The 20,000-nt window shown below is 49.1% G+C and overlaps 1 protein-coding gene across 4 annotated transcripts in view; it reads left to right on the top strand.

Moving 5' to 3' along the window:
* PBX3 (PBX homeobox 3) overlaps window positions 1-20,000 on the top strand; it is a 117,160-nt gene that overhangs the window by 88,784 nt on the left and 8,376 nt on the right. For all 4 annotated transcript variants that reach the window (XM_068155719.1, XM_068155718.1, XM_068155717.1 and 1 more), the window contains exons 3-6: window positions 2,733-2,974; window positions 8,921-9,111; window positions 11,807-11,942; window positions 18,623-18,788. In XM_068155719.1, the coding sequence (XP_068011820.1) occupies window positions 2,733-2,974; window positions 8,921-9,111; window positions 11,807-11,942; window positions 18,623-18,788 (735 nt within the window). The remainder of the gene's footprint in view (window positions 1-2,732; window positions 2,975-8,920; window positions 9,112-11,806; window positions 11,943-18,622; window positions 18,789-20,000) is intronic.

Genomic DNA, 20,000 nt, shown 5'->3' with positions numbered 1-20,000 from the left:
GGCTCATGTGCTCTGGACTGGATGCTTGGGACACGGGAGCATTACTTAATATTAAGATGAACACAATATGCCAACCCCTCTGTCACCAGCTCTGGAGATATGTGTTAGGGTTGCATGCGAGACACCTTAGTGGCTCCGTCATTGTCCTTATCTGCTGAATTTCTTCCTCTTGTGCTTCAGGGCCTCTCACCAGCTCCTTCAGTCTCCAGTGCAGACAGCAGTTTTTGCATTCAAACCTTGGGGAGCTCTTGCTGTTCTTTGTCAGATTTATGCAAGAGGAATTGGGGATTTTGAATATTAATTTAAGTGTCATTGTGGACAAAGCCCTTTAATCTTTGGCCTGTTGCTGGAAGTAATTGATGCAGAAATTGCAGCAATTGTACAAAATTATTCTGCTGCAGATTTTGGCCTGGCATCTTGCGTCATCAGGGGAGTGGAATGGGACTGCTACTGTGACACTGGGATGGTGGATGTATTTTGTAGCAGAAATGCAGCTGGGAAAACCAGCTGGAATAGAGCACAGGAAACAGACTGAGAAACGATCCAGGAGCAAAAAGAAGAAGCAACAATAGAAATCATTCATGAGAAGGGAACAGGAGCTGGAGTGGATTAAAACCAGAACATTGTTAAACATACTGACACTAGAACAGAGGAGGAATAAGATAAACAGGGGGAGCAACTCACCAAAACAATGCAGAAGAACCATCCCTGTATAGGGAACGCCACACAGGCCAGACACTGTGCAAGAGCAAGGGCATGAGTCCAAGGGGAGTGAAGGGGTAAGCCACAGAGAGGTCCTGACATAGCCATGGTGGACACAGGGCTCTCTTGACAGGAGATCACCACCTGTCCTGTTGCAGAACGTGTTGCATCACCCTCCCCAGGCATGGGCACAGGCAGCAGCATGGGTGGCTGGAGCCATGCCAAGGCTGTCCCCAACAGGATTGTGCCAGCCCAGGGACATGCCAGAATGATGTGTGGTGTTGTCAAACTGTGCTCATCTGTGGATCTCTGAATGGGCAACAGAAATATTTTAGAGATGATGACACATTTTTGTTATTCCCACAAAATTATGTGGAATTATAGTTTAAAAAGAAGATGACTGGCTTCAAATGTGTATTTTAGAGCAAAACTAATGCTGTTCTTTCTTAAGTCTGGAAGCTTGGCCAGTCAGGGGGTTATCTCCCACTATGTATGGAGTTTAGGACACCCGGAGTGCAATCCGTTCATTGGGGAGCGGCTGCTGTTCCCAGCTAGTGCAGGAAGCAGCATTGCTGGTTCTCAGCTGCCTGCATGGCAGCTGTGGATGGTGCCGGCATGCCTGGCACAGCCTGTTTGGAGCCTGTGCTGCCGCGAGGAGCTGAGACAGGCACAGGCGCCCATGCAAGCACACAGGGTGCCAAGAGCAGACTCCTGGGGCCTGCTCCACCCAGAGCACGAGTACCTGCTTCTGAACAGATGTAAAGAGGTTAATTGGGCTGGGATGTACAGGGTTGCATTACATCTCTAATGGAAGTTGGAAGTGTTGATTTGAGGAGCCATGGCTCTGGTGATTTTTGTACTGCTGTAATTATTTTTAAACTTTCTTTTTGGCACTGTTGATAACAGCTTGGCACCGTGCCTGCGTGACCTGATTAAACTTACAAATTGTCAGCCTTGATCTATAGGACGCAGGCAAGATTGCTGACTGAGCACCGCCTTGGAAATTCTCCATTTAAAACAAAAATTAGATTTAAAATCTTGTTCCCAACAATGCAGTACAAGAGCAGTGGCGATTGGAAACGTGCACTCGGGATCATGGCATCGCGATAGCAACCAACTCCCTGGCCGAGGGGAAGTTTAATTCCTTCTTGCTTGCGCTCAGGCTGTGAGCAATGCTGTGGAGTGGGAGCTGCCCTACAGAGAGTGGGAGCTGCCCTACAGAGAGTGGGGCAGCCCTGAGCAGGGGCCACTGGAGCAGCTGTATCCCCCACTCTTAGCAGCCATTCCTGGAGCAATGCTCTCACCATTTCCCCTCTCTGATGTGAAATTTCAGCTCCACCTGTGTGAAGCCAGAGACCATGGATGCCTGTGGAAAAGGCTGTGTCCTTGGGGTCTGTGCTGGTGGGCTGTTTTTCACCTGAGGTATCCCATTGTTGAAGAGCAAGTGGCAGGTTTTCCCCAGGCACTTTAAACCAATTCTTGGACCTTGTAAGAGGGATGTAATCCAGTGGTACAAGTCTCCATAAGAGTAATACAGTGCTTAGATCCATTTGAAAGGAAATGAGAAGCAAATCAATTATTTCCAAATAAATAATGCACTTACTTTTACCACATGGTCTTACATCAAAGTGATATAATGTATAGGATAATGCCAGCCTTGTGTGGATGTAGCTGTTCTTGGAATACATCTGGAGGATGTGTGTCTCTGTACTCATGCAAATACTCCTTTAATACTTAAAATGAAGTGTTTAAAAATTGTGCAAGGTCCTTTATATGCCCCATGATGATGTTCTTGCTCTGTATTAGAACCCAGAGGGTGCTGTCCCCAGCAGAGCACCCGTCTGGGCTGTGGTTCAGGGGACCTGCCCCACAGGAGGGTGCCTGTTGGGAGCAGGTCCAGTCCCTGTGGCCCCGCGGACAGGAGGGCTGTGCAGGAGGGCTCCTCGCAGGCGTGCAGCGAGTGGGCAGCGGCCAGGCAGATGTGAGAAATACTGACTCTGTTTTCTCTTGTTCTCTCTTTTCTGCCCAAGGTTTGAGCATCCGAGGAGCCCAGGAGGAAGACCCTCCCGATCCCCAGCTAATGAGACTAGACAATATGCTTCTGGCAGAAGGAGTCTCAGGTCCGGAGAAAGGTGGGGGATCGGCGGCAGCAGCTGCAGCCGCAGCAGCCTCTGGAGGGTCTTCAGATAACTCTATTGAACACTCAGATTACAGAGCCAAATTGACCCAGATCAGACAAATCTATCACACAGAGCTGGAGAAATATGAACAGGTCAGACATCAGCCTCTCAGTTGTACATGTACCTGCCACTGCTCTCCTCTGCACCTCTGCTTGCCAGCGCCCACTGCTGCCCAGCTCCGGACCACATCCCCTCCTTCCCTTCCCTACCCCTCTCCCTGGCAAAGATCCATGGTGCTGCAGGAGTCTGCTGGGCTTCGAGGAACTGCTCGCTGGACCCAGGACGCATGTCTTGCATGCCTGAGTGTTTTCTGTTGTCTGTAACCACCTGAAATCAACACCTGAGCCCATGTTCCTCCCCTCTGAGCCAGCCCAGAGAGAAAGAGAGCAGAGCAGAGTTGTCTGCTGCTCAGTGCTGACTTCACGCCCATGATGACGTGTTACAAGGCTGGGTCTGGTGACTTGGGGGGTGCAGGCAGATGAGGGGTGTGCTGGCAAACTTGGTCCATGAACTCCTGGCACAGGTGATGGGAGACTCTGATGCAAGGCTTGGCCAAAATGGGTTGCCATAGCAGGTGGCAAGGGAGCAGGAAGTGAGGTGCCAGCACGGCACCTAGCCCAGGCTTCAGGAGCATCCGCTATGGACAGGAGAGTATGGAAATCTGAGTTCAGGTGGACACTAGCACTTAGTGTCTGGAGTGATAAGTGTGCTGAAGAGATCCATGGATTTACATTCACTGTGGGGGCCTGGTGACCCAATATATTTGCTACACTAGTGGCACCAGAAACATTTGCCACATACTGCTGGGTGCTGCTGGGTGCAGTTGGCTTCCTGCCCATGGGGTGAGGGGCTGCACTGCCCTGATTTCCCTGCAATCCATGGAGAGACCTCCTTTGTTTCCTGGTTTTGTAATGATCAATGGCATCAAAAGAGATGGAGGAGGGAATAATGGCACACGACCCCTGGCCCTTGCAAACCTCAAGCCATGTCTTCATTTTCCCTTCCCAGAGGTGTCCTAATAAAGCCTGTAAACCCTGAGCCTAATCAGCTCAGTGAAGCTCATCAGCTGGTGGTTTCCTGAGCTGAGCTAGGGAAGTCCTGCCCTTGCCCCCAGCCTCTCACGAAAAAGCTTTGGGCTGTATAGTCCAGAGCCACAAAAGAGAAGTGGAGGCAGTGACCAAATCTGTTGAAAACTCAAGGACAAGGAGAGGAGCACACTGCTCCCAGCTCCTTCCCCAGTTCCTGCTCCCTGTCCCAGCCTGTGTCCCCTGTCTGTCCTGCCAGCACAGAGCAGGGCCTGGGGGCCTTCATAAAGCTTTATTTTAAAGTTTCCCTTTCTGTGTGCAAAGACCCTCTGAACGGTCTCTGTCTACTTTGCTTTGCTTTTTTATGCCACCAACAAAGGCAGAGGTACCCACTGAGTTGTCAATGGGTGGTGGGGAGTGCATGTGGGTCACCAAGGGAGCATGGAGAAAGAGGGGGAGGATGGCACTCACCAGCACAGTCCACACAGCATCCCACTGCAGACACTGGTGGGAATATGGCTGGGGTGGTACAAGGCTGGCATGAATCCAGAGTGATTCAGGTGCTGGTGGCACATTGTGGCTCAGGTGCTGTTGGCATGGTGTGGCTCAGGTCCAGGGGCATCGTGTGGCTCAGATGCCAGTGGCTTGGTGGGGTTCAGGTGCCAGTGGCACTGCCTCATCTGTGCCACCTCTTTCACTGTGTTGTTCGAGTGATGAACCAACAGATGAGCAAATGAGTGATGGTGTCTTTGTTCAGATCTCCTTTTCTCCCTCAAACAAATCCCTTGTGCCCTCCAAGGACCCCAAACATCCTCACAGACCCTTGGGCTCTCCTTGCACTCCAGGGCTGTGGTGTGCAGCCTGTGGTGGAGATGGGGCTGGCTGTTGGATTAATGAGCATCAGCCAGCAGGAGTGTGCCTTGTAACTGCAGGGACAGGGGGTGGAGATAGATCTGGGGCCAGTGCAATGGCAGGTTGGTGCTTGCAGCCGTTTCCTGGCAAGAGTCCTTTGACTCTAATAAGTTTAATGATGTGGGGGAAGCAGGAGCATTTTTAGCCCTGTAGCTCCATTTACAAAGGTTTCGGCTGAAATGTCACAGCCATCCGTCCACACCACAGGAAACTTTGGAGGATGCTCAAGTGCTGCTAGGAGAATGAGAGAGAGGTGGAGCTGATCTGAAACATGTATGCTTCCCTGTGGATCTTGACACCCAGCAACGTCTGCTCTACAGATACAGGCTAATTTCCCCAGCCTTGCAGCAAACTGTGTCCTGACAGTTAGTCTCAATGCAGTGCTCCTCTCTGCAGCCGAGAGCAGCCAGGACTATGTGTCTCTGCAGGTTCCTGAGAGACGGCTGCTCTCCTGCAGCTGTGGAGCAGCTCGAGCAGTTCATACCCATGCAGGGCACTTGCCTGTGCCAGGGAGCAGCTCATTCCCATGCAGGGCACCTGCCTGTGCCAGAGAGCCGCTCAGCATCACGCAGGGCTCCTGCCCACCTCTATCCTGCCATCTCTCTCCCCGCACAGGAGCTCCTGTGGTCCCACTGCAGCTGGCAGCAGGAACCAGAGTGGTTTCCTGGAGACACTTTGCAGGCAGAGTTTGATCCTGATATTTGTTGCCAGTTCAGGGAATGCACTGGGGAAAAAGAAAAAAAAATAAAAGGAAGGAAGAGAAGTGGAAAGTGTGTCACGCCATCACACAGCGCTCCCCTCGCCTGCGCCGGGAGAAATGGCCGTACACAGGCAGCTCCTTCCATAATTTACAGCTCCTATAATAGAGATGACATATTGAAAGCTATCTTCTATAATTACACTGAAATACATTTTTTGCTGTAGGCAAAAGTACTGTAAGGGTCCCAGGCCTCCTGGAGCAGCTGGGAACCTGCTTCCTGAGTTCACGGATGTCTTCTGAATTCACCCCAAACTGGGCTGAAATGTGGCCGCTCAGAAGATGCCACCAGCCCCACAGACTGCTGGCTGGCACCGTGCCCCTGAAGACTGTTTTGGGCCATTTCCTCTTTCTCTTGCACTTGTCTGAGGAGTCTTGATGAAGCATTAAGGCTAGCAGGAGCATCCCTGTTTCTACAAGGTTTCTGAGCAGGGTAACAAGGCCATCACTTATAACCTGACATTATTAATAATGTCTTGGACACCAAGCAGAGGCCTGAAAAATAGTACTGAAAAAGGGATCAAGTAGCTCGGATGCTATAAATAAACAAGAGAAAACAAGACAAAGCATCAGAGCCTTCTGAGTTTACTTCCACTCTGCTGCACTGAGGTAGCTCTGCAGATGGGAGGTGCTGGTGAAGATAAATGAAAAGCAGGCTCTCTAAGTAGCTATAACCAAACAAAGTCTCAGCAAGCAGTTCAAGTCAATTCAGGGAAGAGTTTTGCTTCTCAAATGCAAGAAACTCTAGCTTTGAAGCATCCCAAAGTTTGATACTGTATTGGTGGAGAAATTATTTCTCATAGAAAAGACAGATCTGACAATATTTTTAATGCAACAGTTACCATTTTTATTGTACTTTGAAACTGAATTTCCCAGACCTGCAAACAAGTGGGCAAGTGGCAAACTGTTGGATTCAGCTGTTCCTTCTTTGGGACTGTCAGAGCTGCTCATGAGTCTCAGGGAGAGAGTTGCTGCATTTTGGTGTCTATGTGACCTTACTTTTGTGCATCACTTACCAGGGGAGCCGAAGCTGGGGCTTTTACCACCAGTTGGATGGCTGAACCCAAGCTTTTCGTGCTAAGTTTGTCCAGGAAGTTGAGCAGATGTCACAGAGGAGGGATGCAGCTCCAGTGCAGTGAAGCCAGCAGGAGCAGGCACTAGTGCCTGTCTGTCTGCCCTGCTCCTGCTGGGGACTGCTGCACTTCCCTGGGGGCTTGGTGAATTACTGTGCCTGGTCTGCCTTTACACAGGGCAAAGCTTTGGGATGGAAGCAGGAGAAAGAGGTCATCAGGACAAGTCCTGTACTGTCTGGGTGAGAGCATAGTGGCCAGAGTTGCTGAGGACAGCATCCTTATTACTTTGCCATGGCAAGAGGGGACAGCAGCTGGTCTGCTCCATGAGCTTTGCTGCCTGAAATGTCAAAACAGGAAGAAAGAAAATATGCAAATGGAAAGTGAGGATGAGATGCGTTGAACTCCTTCACCTGGAGCTCAGAAAGTCTTGAGAAGGGCAGGGAGCTGGAGGCAGGAGGAGCTGTCGCTGGCGAGAAGTGGTGGTGAGCTGATGTAACCTCAGCCAGCAACGGTCGTCTGCACCAAGGCTCACCGAGCCTCACCAGAGTGCTGCCTCCAAATGGGTGCTGCAAGGATGTAAATTAGCCTGTAATTTACTTTCAGTAGTGTAAAGGAAAAAAAAAATCACTTTGCCTGAAGTGTATGCATCTTTCTTAAGGGTGTACCCAGATTTTAATTATCTAAATGTAAATACTTAACGAATTTTACTTAGAGTAATGAGCTAAAGTGCACACTACATAAATGAGATGTTCTAATTAATCATGTATGAACTACTGGTTTAAAGAAAAGCTATGTGAATTCTGTGAATGTTGGGCTATTGCCAAATTGCTAATCAGCATTTGCATTCATAGATGGCTTCACTTAATAAGTTGCGAGACGTTCAGCGAATGTTATAGGAAATGATGAGTTTTTAGATGCATAAACTTTTCACTTTTAACTCTTTCCCTCACACAAGCCATTGAAATGCAGGAGAATCCCTGAGAAATGTAGTTGTCGGACAAATAACATAGATAGTTTTCACCGTGGCTATAGAGGAGAAAGGGGAGCTAGAGTCAAACAGATGTGTAATGTACGGTGGCTGGACAAGATACTTGCAACGTTTCCTCTGCGTGATTTATTGGCGGCTGAGCATTGTGCTTGTTCCTGTTGCATTAGATGCACAAGAGCAAAGTCCTATGGCCTTACTTGGCTGTGCTCACAGCCTGGTGGTGGTTATGATGGCCAGCCCCTGTGTAGCGGACATGCAGACCTCCTGTGAGCACATCAGCCTTGTGTATATCTACTTTGTCTGATCCGGGTTTGAGATGCAGAGAACAGTTTGCCTTGTGCTGCCCTTGGACCCTGTGGAGGCCAGCACAATGCCCAGCCCCCTCTCCTCTTCCCAGGGCTCCACTGGGACAGGGGGAACTTAGTGCCCAAATTGTGCTCCAGTACCAGGCTGCTCCCCAGTAAGGGATTAGCCCCGTGGCCACCACACAGCTCTGTCTAGCAGACTGCAGTCCTGGTGTTTGTTTTTGAAAGAGAGAAGGCAGATATAAATCAGCAGTTTGTGGCAGCTTCTAGACAGCATAGGGGGAGCCAGGATGCCAGCATGACAGCCTGGTCCTGCTGAGGCCTGGATCAGGTGGTGTCTGTTGCTGATGCAGCCTGGAGAAGTTTATGTCATCATGTCTGTTCACCTGCATAGTCTGGGACTCATAATTGATGGCTCCTCATCCTTTCCCTCCTTCAGTACTTTGGGCCAGGCTTGGGCATGGCTTTGCTGAAGCTCACCTTCTAAAGGGACACGTGGTGCCTTGCAAAGTACTAGAGCTCTTCCCCTGCTGCCGGGTGTCAGCCCTGTCTGCTGGCTGCCTGAGGCTCAGCGGGCTGCAGGACAGACAGCCCTTCCCAGGGTTAGCTCACCTGGCTTCTGAATGTGTGCTGGGCCCTGCTTACATCCTCCCCCTGCCCACAGCCATTGCACCCACCAGTCCTGACCTCTGTCCACTGTGGTCTGGCTGGGGACATGGGGACAAAGGGGTGAGCTTGGAAGGAGCTGTTCAGCAGTTGTTCAGCTCTGCTGACTGCCCCAGCATGGTCCCAAGTCTCACGGTCAGGGTGTGTGATCTGTTCCTGCAGTTGCATGTGTGTGGAGGGGATGGGGACAGGGCTGCACAAGGTCCCCCAGCCCCTCACCCTGACACTACTTTCCCTCTCAACAGCCAGACCTGAGCTTGTGTCCTTGTGTGACAGCACAAAACAATTTCTAAGCCTCTCCTTCCTTCACAGGCATGTAATGAATTTACCACACATGTGATGAACCTTCTCAGAGAACAGAGCCGGACACGTCCCATCTCTCCCAAGGAGATTGAAAGGATGGTGGGCATCATTCATCGAAAATTCAGCTCCATCCAGATGCAACTTAAACAAAGTACTTGTGAAGCAGTAATGATTTTAAGATCAAGGTTCCTTGATGCCAGGTAAGACAGAGGCGAGTGTCTCCAGCTCTTTCTGGTGGGAAGGGACAATTGCTGGGTAGACCAGGGACTTGCTTCCCTGAGTGGGTAAGGGCTGCTTTGCCCCAGCAGAAGTTCCCGGCCCTTGTTCTTTACCCAGGGTGCCTGCACAGAGCTTCCATCCACAGCAATGTCTCTTCTATGTATTTAGTGCAAGGGCCAGGCTTGTTTACCTGATGCTTGCCTGTTTACCCTGCTCCTATGTGAGTTACACAGGATTTGCACAAAGGGCTGGTTTGTCACCACAGCAGTTGTTTAAATGGCTGCCAGTACTGATGTCTCACAGCATAAGGCCAGCCTTGCAAAACACTGACCCTGTAATGGAAGAGCTAAGTTCTCTGGGAGGCCCTTGCCCGTGGGCTGCGGCTGATGCTGGGTTAGCAGCTGCGTGTGCCCGAGGTAAGGAGGGCACCGACGCCTCTGAAAGCCAGATCCGCTGGCTCGCCTCCCGACAAGCTGTCGCCTGACTGGGGCACAGAAGAAGACAGCACCTTCCAAACTGCTCACAGCAAGCACATGTCCCTCAGACACCCGTGCCACTGCTGGAGCTCACAGCCCACCCCCACAGCCTGCAGCCTCCAAAGTGGGCTGGCTGTCCTGCCCTAGGGAGGGATTGTCCCCTGTGCTCTGTACTGGTGAGGCCACATCTTGAATACTGGGTTTGGTTTTGGTCCTCTCACTATAAGAAGGATGTTGAGGTGCTGGAGCATATCCAGGGAAGAGCAACAAAGCTGATGAAGGGTCTAGAGCACAACTCTTGTGAGAAGTGACTGAGGGAACGGGGGGTGTGCAGCCTGGAAAAAGGAGGCTGAGGGGAGACCTTCTCACTCTCTACAGCTCCCTGAAAGGAGGTTGGAACCAGATAGGGTCCAGTCTGTTCTCCCAAGTAACAAGCAATAGGACAAGAGGAAATAGTCTCAAGTTGCACCAGAGGAGGTTCAGGTTGGACGTTAGGAAAAATTTCTTTGCTGAAAGGGTTGTCAAGCCCTGGAACAGGCTGCCCAGGGAAGTGGTAGTCACCATCCCTGAAGGGGTTTAAAAGCCATGTGGATATGGTGCTGAGGGATGTGGTTAAGTGGTGACTTGCTGGGTTAATGGTTGGACTTGATGATCTTAACAATCTCTTCCAGCCAAAATGATTGTGTGGAGCAGACAGGCAGGGATTCAGAAGGGTTTTTAGACACAGGCAGCTTTGTGTCTAAGTCCTGATGAGGTGGGACATGGATCCCCAGCCCTTTCACAGGGCTCCCCTTGGTGAGTAGGGCCATGGCAGCTGCCAGCGCCTGGCCAAGGCAGGAGGAGCAGCCGGCACCAGGCAGAGCCTCCCTGCAGCAGCCAGCTCCTGCTTCACACCTGGAAGCTGTGAGGAGTGAAACAAGAGCAGAATCCTGTTATTAACAAGGAGGTCACTGGCAGGTGTGGAAATTAGGGTAATTACATCCAGTCGGAGAAAATGTCTGCAGAGAGTGCCAGGAACTGCAAAGGTAGAGCTGCAGATGCATGTTTTAAAGTGATTTCTTTAAAAAGGAGGAAGGTAAATAAGGCAAAATGAGCGGAAGCACAGTAATGAGATAAACATAGCTCTAGGGAGAGAGCCTGCCTGCTCCAGGATACAGTGTAGTTAGCAGCATCGTGATACTGCTGGAAGAGAGCGCTGGGGATTGCGCTCGGCTGCCGGCTGGCCTCGGGCACAGGCAGTTTGATTGCAACCAGCCCTGAGGGGAAGGGAGCTCTGAAGGAAATGTTTAACCGGTGCTTTCGAGAGGATGTTCAGGAGAGAGGGAGAGCAGCCGATGTCAGGCAGGGGGAAGGCACCGCAGATGTGTGCATGCTGTAATCAGTGTGGGAGAGCACAGCAACGGCCGGCTGCCTGCCCTGCCCTGCCGGAGGTGCTGTGGGGTTCCCTGGCTGGCATTGCCTCATGGCTGGGCTGGCTGGAGAACATGCTGGCGGTGTGCTCTGGAAAGGCTTTGCTATGAGGCCACACACCTCAGTACATATCCCAGGTGGTGTGTGAGAGCCTGGGCTCTGCTCTGCCCTCAGCAGGAGGGTGCACAGATGGGTCTCCCTCACAAAGCCTGAAAGCTACTTGCTCATGAAAGCCAATTAGCTCAATGAGTGCTATGTAAGGACACGTCAGTGAGGCCATGCTGTCCTTTTCCACCGTGCTCACCCCAGACACCTGTGCAGAAGCCCCAGCTGACCTGTGCTAAAGGAGTGAGGTTCATTAGGCTGCTGTCAGCATGGAGTGATTTAACAGTTGAGAGATTCAGGCTGGGTTCTATACTCAGGTGAGAGGTGCTTCAGGCTTAGCACCCTGCCTTGCCTCTCGCTTCATCATGTTTTCTGCCACCACACACAGATGTGCCCCCATGGGATGGAATCCTGGGTGGAGGTGGATGGCATGAAGCCAGAAGCAGAGTCTGGACTCTTGCAGGGTGGATGTAGGAATGTGAGCACTGGAGCCCACAGCCCTCTCAGCATGCTGTTTAGGGCAGAGCCCAGCCCCATGGGAGGTATCAGGGTACTGAACAGTGCTGTTGTGTTGCTGTGTGCTGCAGCACAGGTGTGGAACAAGGGTCACTTGCAGCCCAGCTGACCCTGCTGGAGGCTTGTTTGCAGCTGGAAGAACAGCTCTGATTTTCTGTACTCATTTCAGGCGGAAAAGACGTAACTTCAGTAAACAAGCCACAGAAATCTTGAATGAGTATTTTTACTCCCACCTCAGTAACCCCTACCCCAGTGAAGAAGCCAAAGAAGAGCTGGCAAAGAAATGCAGCATCACAGTATCACAGGTAAGCAACAGGTGGGAGTGAATCCTGGCCTCTGTCGCTCTGCTTCCTGGACAGTGCCTTGACCACCTGGCTCCCCTTGTGAAGCTGTGGTCTCCCTCCAGGCTCTGTGGTGTGCTTCCAAGGGAGGCGTGCAATGTGGAGCAGATCCCTGCACAATGCACCTTTGTAATCCCTTCAGATTTGTGTTGTTGACCGTGATGAAGTTCAGCAGGGCGGTGGAACATGACAAAGCTCCACAGGAAAGGCAGCATGCCTGTGAGGCTGGGGTTGTGCTGGGGTAAAAGGAGCATGCATGCAAAGATGAAGACAGAAATAAAAAGGGTGTAAGGCTGGCAGCTTTCTCTCTGTGCAGGCAGTGAGATTCCTTGCTGAGTCTTTCTGTCACAAATTTGTTACAGCTCACCATTATTTTGGGGGAAGGCCAGCTTATTGACAAACATATAATCTATCTCTATAGATCAGAATTTCTTTGATTGCTGGAAGTTGTTTTTCTAAGGCAGTGAGAGATTCAGCCTCTCAACATACTGAATTGACATAAGAGGTTTGTCTGTAGCAAAAATGTATTAGGCAGATTTGCAGCTTTTATCACATACCAGATGTTACTGTGGAGTTAATACAAGGAAACGAGCATCTCCCTAATCAGAACAGCTCACTGTTGGCTGCTTTCTGTACAGGCTATAGTACATTCCCAGCTCTGGACTGGTGTCTCTCAGTGATGTTCAGGCTGATGACACTGCTCCATCAAGCCTCATGTCACCAGAGAGTTTAAGGAAGAAAACAACACTTTGTGTTTCTTGTGGCCTGTACATTTGATAGAACCCCCAGATTTCCTCACAGCCAGTCTGGCTCTTACATCTTGCAAAGGTTGTATTTGAGTGGCAGGGAAAGCTCACCAGCAGTTTCCAAGTTCTCCAGCCACCCCACTGCCCACTCTGAGGGCCAGTGTGCTCTCTCCTCGCAGCTCTGTCAGCTCCACTTATCAATATTTCATGTCCTTTAGAGGAACAATGCCTGCGGCAAATGTGTTAACTATTAATGATTGCAGGCTGCACTATTGGCATTGCTAGCGATGCAACCTTTAGCTTTATAATTAAGACCTGAGTTGAGATTTACTTTATAGGTCTCCCTTGAATGCATGAAAAATTCAGGCACTTTATTGAAGACTTCCAAATGAAAGGCTGCCCAGCTCCCCCAAACTTGGTGTTACTTAATTGACTTTGGATGCACCCTCAGCACAAACCTGGCAAAGGACACATGAGGCCAGCGGAGATGTGTGTGCCTTGCTCTCTCCTTGATCACTCCTCAGCATGCAGCACTTACCGTGCTCTGAGCAGGGTGGGAAGCACCTGTGCCAGTGAAAGGCAAGGCATGGAGATTGGGACAGTTTCTCCCAGTCCATTTACAAGTAGCTGTGATGATGGGCAGGAGGGTTTTTTTGGGGGAGAGTTCAGCACTGAATTCATTCCCTCTCAGTGCTTCTCCATTACTGTCAGCATCATGCAGGCAACTGCTGCCCTGGCAGCTACAGGGCAGCCATGGCAGCTGCTGGACAGCTCTTCCACGCCCACAGGCAACACTGTGGCTGCAGTGGATGCCTAGAACCATCCAAACAGCCTTAGAGCACATGACTAGCCAGGCACCTTGGTCTGCAGTCCTTCATCTTGTTGCTGGTTTCAGTCCTCTGGGTACAAGATGATTTATAATCAATTCCTTCTGTAAGTGATGTCCAGAAATCTTCCCATGTGAGCCATGGCAGTCTCCTAAGTGGTTAGGAGAGGCAATGCCACCACCACTAACTTGGAGAAACCAGAAGTTCTTCAGCTCTGCTGACAAAATATAACTGGGAGAGAGTACATGACATCACAGACCTGCTGAAGAGATGCTTTTTGTCCACCCAGATTGTGCCTGGCAGAAAAGGAGGTAGTGATCCCTCAGAGTGGACAGAGAAAAAGCTAGATGCAAATAAGGCTGAAGTGACTGAAGGAAACGAGATGGAACATTTGAGAAGCCATAACTGATTGTTTCTAGTGCTAATAGATCTGATTTCTTTCTTAATTGGTTGTTTGATAAGATTTAATGTATATGTTGTAGAATAGAATAAAAGACAGGCAGATGTTCCAAAAGCATAGAAGCAGCAGTGAGCCTGTGACACAAATATAGGTTTGTCTCTTGAATATTTGATAGAAGCATGAATTAGTTGTTTCTTGAATCCATTAGGAAGCCTGAGTGAGCGATGGGAGTAGCTGCATTGTGTCCTCTGTAGCACTGCATGCAGTGCCCTGAGCTTGGCAGGGTGACATGTTCCAGCCTGGGGTGAGGGCAGGGCTGACCACACAACCTGGGCATTGGCTGTCAGAGGTGCAGGTGTGAGGCCATGGCCATAGGGATTCACTCTGGCAAGATATTATAAATGATGAGGAAAAGCTCTGGATGATGGGAAAGCCTGAAAACAGGGCAATGTATCATCTGATGGGAGAGGAGCATGTATGTGAGAGAGGGAGTGCCTGTGATCAGCTGGCTGCTTAAGTTCCTGATATATCTGCTGTCACAGCTGGAAAATGTGAATGCTATGGATATCCTTATCTTTGATTTTCAAAGGCACTTCCAAAGGCTGCATGGCTGGACTGCAGGGTTAGTTAGTATTTGCTTGGTCAAACTGGGTTCAAGTTGTCTTTCTTTGTACTGAAATATGTATATATTTTTGAGGCCATCTAGCAGAAAAGTTCTGGGCAAGCACTGTAAAATAGCCAGTGCACACTGCTCTGGTGTCTGGCAGCAGAAGTCAAGAGGATGCAGTCCAGAAATCAGGGGTGAATTGAGCAGTCATTTAAAATCCTGGCAGGAGGAGCATCGCGTGGGATAAGCGATGGCATCCAAGCGAATGACTGAGCTACACCTTGCACAGGGCTCTCATGAAAAATCTCTGAGACCACAAAGGTATTTCCAGCCTTGACCAGGAGTCCCTCAGACATCACTGTGCCTGGCACTGTGCCTTATTTACCTCCAGTGCTACAAACATGCTGGAGGTGCAAAAGAGCTGGAAAATAGAAGAAAAACCAAACCAAAAGTAATGAATGGTTTTCCAAACTCCTGGAGGTTGTGGCTCGTATTTGATAAAGAAGCTTTGTCCTTTTTCTGGCTGAGCCAAGCTTCCTCCTTAGCCTCTCCTAACAATGATCCAAGGTGTTTCTTGTACTGTCAGTGCCTTGTAAATGCTGGGGGCAGATGTGTGGCAGACCATTTTCTCCCTCAAATACTTAATTAGTGAGTGTTTTGGGTGATCCTCCCCCCAGATTAAGCAGCTCACTGAAAATCTTGCTGCCATAGCACTTTACTGAGCCGCAAAGAAAATTGTCTCCCAGAATCATTTAGTTGCAGACGGGAGATAGATGGTTTCAGTTTTGATATTGGTGTTTAAAATAATATGTAGAGAAGGTTTTCCAAGAAAAGCATAAAGACAAAGTATTTATTAAGACGAACACCTTGCACAATTCCATTTTTAAGAGTATGGGAAAGGTAATTCTAGGGGAAAAAAATGTCCTTAACTGAGAGCATCGTCGGCTGTAATTTAGAGCTACCCGATCAGCACGTGTTCCAGGGAGATAAACTGTATCATCTGTTCTCCCCTTACCATGGCTGCGAGGCTGATGTTTTATACTTTTGCAGATGAGCCTCTTTCAGGGTGTCATGAACAACTATCAGTCTATCATATGGGCTATAGAGAGGGCAGAGTCATTGCTGAAAGCATGTCAGTGGATTACAGCAATAACATTTTTCACTGCTTCAAACAAAAGAAGGATGTGGTTGACAAGGAAATATATTTAAAATTCTTTTAAAGAAAGAATGCAGAAGCTGGTTTTCAGCACCCCTCCTGCCCCTGCTTCATCTGAGTCCGTTTCTGCAAGCAGGCTGACAGGGAGATCTGTGGATATATAGGCTCTTGCCTTTGGACTTCATATGGGAAGTAAGGGGGGGGAAAAAAACCCCAAGCTTAATTAAATAGTTTCTAGAGGTAAAAAAGTCTTCATTTAGATCATGCACCATAATTGTGCCACACTGATCTTCAAAACTGTCTATTTTGTGCCATTGGGTTAGGTGTGGAACACCACCTCTGTGCTACAAATGCTTGGGAACACAATGGAAAATTGCCTGTGCTCCACAAACACGTAGTTCACTAATTTCAGCAGCGATGCTCTCATGTCAGCTGCGTCTCCTGCAGAACGAGCGCTGATTTATCCCATGACATCAGCCAGTGCGGAGACACGAGGCAGGCCTGCCCCATCCCAAATCCCACATTAGGCATCTTGATGGTTTAAGTAATAATTTATTGTCTTTTTATTTAACATTGCAATTACCATGATAAATAAGTGCAACAGTATTGTTTGAAATGTAATATACAATTAAGCCAAATTAATTAATTGGCCTTCAATGATTGGGGGAGAAAGATGTTCATTGGTTTTTTATGTGAAGAGATAGTTTGTTTTAATGAAAAATGTGTTGTGAAGCAGCTCACAGTGGAGGCAACTTTCATCTTTAGGATGATTGTGGGGCTGGCTGAGGAGCCAGGGCACTGTGTCTTGTGCCGGTGTTGACCTGGGCCAACCCGGCAGCGGTACCCTGGTGCCCCCCTTGAGGGTGCCAGTGCCACCTGTAAGGGCAGGGTGAGGTGTGCTCCAGGATGAGGCAAGGGAAGCTTCAGGCAGCCAGCACATGGGAGAAACTCCATGGTGGTGAATCCAGCCTAAATCCTGCCTGGCACAGCTTCTACCCAAGCCATGCCCTGGTCCTGTCCAACCACCCATGTTGGCCAGAGCCCTTGTGTGCCCTCAGGCCATGGCACGCTCTGTGGCAGTCCCTCACTGATGTGTTCCAAGGGAAAGCAAAGAGTCCTTTGGCTGGGAGGTGAAAGGGCCCGTTGGCCCAGAAGGACACTGTGGTTCCTCAGGGCAGCTGTGCCAAGCCCTGCTGGCGCACAGGGCACAGGCTTTAATCTCAGAAATAGTTTCACATTTCTGGATATTCATTTAGATGTGGTATGCAGGTTAAACATAACGTACGATCGCTGCTCCTCTCATTGCTTCCAATTAAACCTTGCTTGTTAGTTTAACCTCTAGGTAATCCCATCAAACAATTGATGTCAAGGAAACACTGCCCACAGTGGCTCTGGATGAGTGGCCATTAATTTTAATTGCCTTGATATTAAAGATTAAGAAGTATTGGGACTAGCAGAATGGAAACGATCTGATGTCAAGCAAATCCACTCATTGAGGCTTCCCCAGGCTGCTGGTGATATTAAAATTTTACTGTGAGAATTAAATAAACCTTTATTAGTGATGGCTGTTGTTTGATTGGTCCAGGGGCGTACATAAACAGAGGGGTCTCGTACACATCCGTGGACAATACAGTTGATGTACAGAGATTCCTCAATTATGAAACTGTTAATAAAGCATAATCTGATTGTCCACAATAATTATTTGCTAGGTTTCATTAATGTATTATTGCTTCTCTGACTGACAAGGTAATATTAAGTGCAATATATAGAATACGATAGAGTATTATCTAGGGAACAGAATGTATAAGGTACCTTCCGTATTCCTGTTCAAAGCTGGAGGCTTTTCATTAATTGTGTTTAAACAAAAGCTATAGCTACATAAAATAGAGCAGGATTCGTCTCCTCCCTGCAGCAGGGTGCTTTTCTGGATGCTGTGGTGTGGGTGCCTTACTGGGCACTGTGGTGTGGGTGCCTTACTGGGCGCTGTGATGGAGCACAAGGGGGTGAGAGGTGCTGCAGAGCTGCTGTGGCTCGTGGTGGGTGCAGCCATGGGGTGCAGAGGCTCTGAGGAGCACAGGACCCCAGCTCTTGTCTCTCCCTGTGCCAGGTCCCTTGCTGCAGGGATGGTTGATAACCATTTGTGTTATTACAGGTCCACTCCCCTTTACCTTTGTGTTGTTGTAGATACTTTCTAGTCTCAGCAGCAGTGGCCATTGTCCATGTTACAGGCTGGGTTTTTTATTTAGGAGCTCTGTTGTGGCAGCTGAAGTTAAACAAAGCCATGGAGAAAGATTGTATGAACTTTTTCAGGCAGCTCCAGCCGTGACCTCTGCATGGGTTAATAGTCAGTGCCCCATGAGCCATCTTGGCTTCAGTACAGTATCTTCAAAGGGAGATGACAAAGTGACTTTTCAGCCTTTATTGATTTATATGATTCTTTTCATTTTCAGCCGACCAAACACGATGCTATGAGTGGGCTGCCAAGGTTGTTCCAGCCCAAAAATAAAGAACAATTGCTCTCACTGCCCGCTCACCTTCACTCAACCAGACCTTGGTCCCCTTCAGCAGATTTCGGGGTCTTGCACTGATTTTGTTGACAAATGGCTCATAGAAGTAGGAGACAATGGTATACTATATGCTACAGAAAGCTCCAGGATATGCTGTCATCAGAGCTGCCCCTCGTGCATCAGTTTGCCAACAGAGAAGCAGAGTCAGATCATGCTCCTTCATATCCATAGTAATGTCTAACTGATGCTTGGTTACTTTGTTAACTGGAGCACCTGGCAGATACAGGCTGGGGGCTGGGGCCCTCCCATTTGCTGAACCAAACACCAGGTCTTGAAGAGATCATGCTGTGCCAGGTCAAGCGCTTTGTGTCCTTCACCCTTCCCACCTCTCTCCTCTGCAGGTGTCCAACTGGTTTGGAAATAAGAGAATCAGGTACAAGAAGAACATTGGGAAGTTCCAGGAAGAAGCCAATCTCTACGCGGCAAAGACGGCTGTGACTGCAGCGCACGCCGTGGCCGCGGCCGTCCAGAACAACCAGACAAACTCCCCCACCACACCAAACTCTGGTACGTACCCAGCTCGGGTGATAAAGCATCCTGTAGGGCAGTCCATACAGGATCATCCTCAAGGGCTCCCTAGTGAATTTGGTTGGGCTGAAAAGGCTGCAGCAGCTCCCTAGCTGATGTACTCATGGCACAGGGGAGTGGTACGAAGCCCGTGGACCTCCAGGCTAGACCACTGCAAGTTCTGAGTGCTCTCATGGGTGGTCCCAGTGGCTTCAGTGGTGAAGCTCCTGCAGCCTTACAGGGTAACAGAGTGGGGCCCATGTTATTCCAGTATGGTGACATCTGCCTGGCTCAGGCTTCTGGAAGCTTTTTTCTTTCTGTAGGTATTTTAAGCTTTTACTCCTTTAATGAAAATAACATAAAATGAGGCAGGCTCCAAGTCTGCTTTTGAAGAACTGTTGAATTTATTGTCAAGATAAGAACAAAATAGAGGAATATTTTAACATGAGCTAATTAGAATTTAAACTCTGGAGTGCTTGAAATAGAGTTGATGCTATAAATAGAAATCTAAGGATGCCACTTTTATTTTGGAGTTTCTCTACCACATGTTCTTCTGCAGCATTTAAAAATTGTCTCACTGGTGTGCTGTTGACATTTTGCAAATCTAAGCATTAAATTAGCAGGGGAGCTCATCAAGAAGCAGTTGCTTTTTTGGGCTCCAGAGGCAAAGGTTTCCATAAAGCACAGATGTGTTTGGTACTATTTACAGTCAAGTTTGCTGTGACTTAGTTGTAGACAACTTTTAAAGTGTATAAAGGTCTGTGGAGAAAAAAAATCCCACAACTTTAATGAAAAGAAAGTAAGAAAAAGGTTCCTCCTCTGACGGTAATAAATTGGCTAATTAGGAATGACCAGCCATTTCCTTTTGAAGGAGACATTAAGCACAGATCAAAATGAGTTTTTCTCCGAGTGTTTGGTGATAGCATCTCACAGTGAAGCGATCTGCCAGAGGAAAGCTCTCAACATGCAAACCTGTTGTTGTACAGGCTGCTCTTCCAGAGGGAAGAGCTGACCTGGGTCACACAGGCCTTCCAGGCTTTCCCAGCTTGGCAGTCCCGGGCGGCAGCCGGTGCGGTGGTGAGAGCCGGCAGCAGGTCCCGCCGGGACGTGCCGAGCCGAACCGGTGGGCGGGGGGCCTGAGCTCACCTGCGCTGGGGCCAGTGTCTGCTGTGCACTGCTTTTCCTTCTCCTCTCCTGTCTTCTTCTCCTTCC

Source organism: Melanerpes formicivorus, unplaced genomic scaffold, assembly GCF_026170545.1.
Source record: "Melanerpes formicivorus ecotype bairdi unplaced genomic scaffold, bMelFor1.0.p_v2 SCAF_33, whole genome shotgun sequence".
NCBI classification, from domain to species: Eukaryota; Metazoa; Chordata; class Aves; order Piciformes; family Picidae; genus Melanerpes; species Melanerpes formicivorus.
The sequence above is the reverse complement of the archived record's forward strand: the minus strand, read 5'-3'. Positions and strand labels throughout refer to the sequence as shown.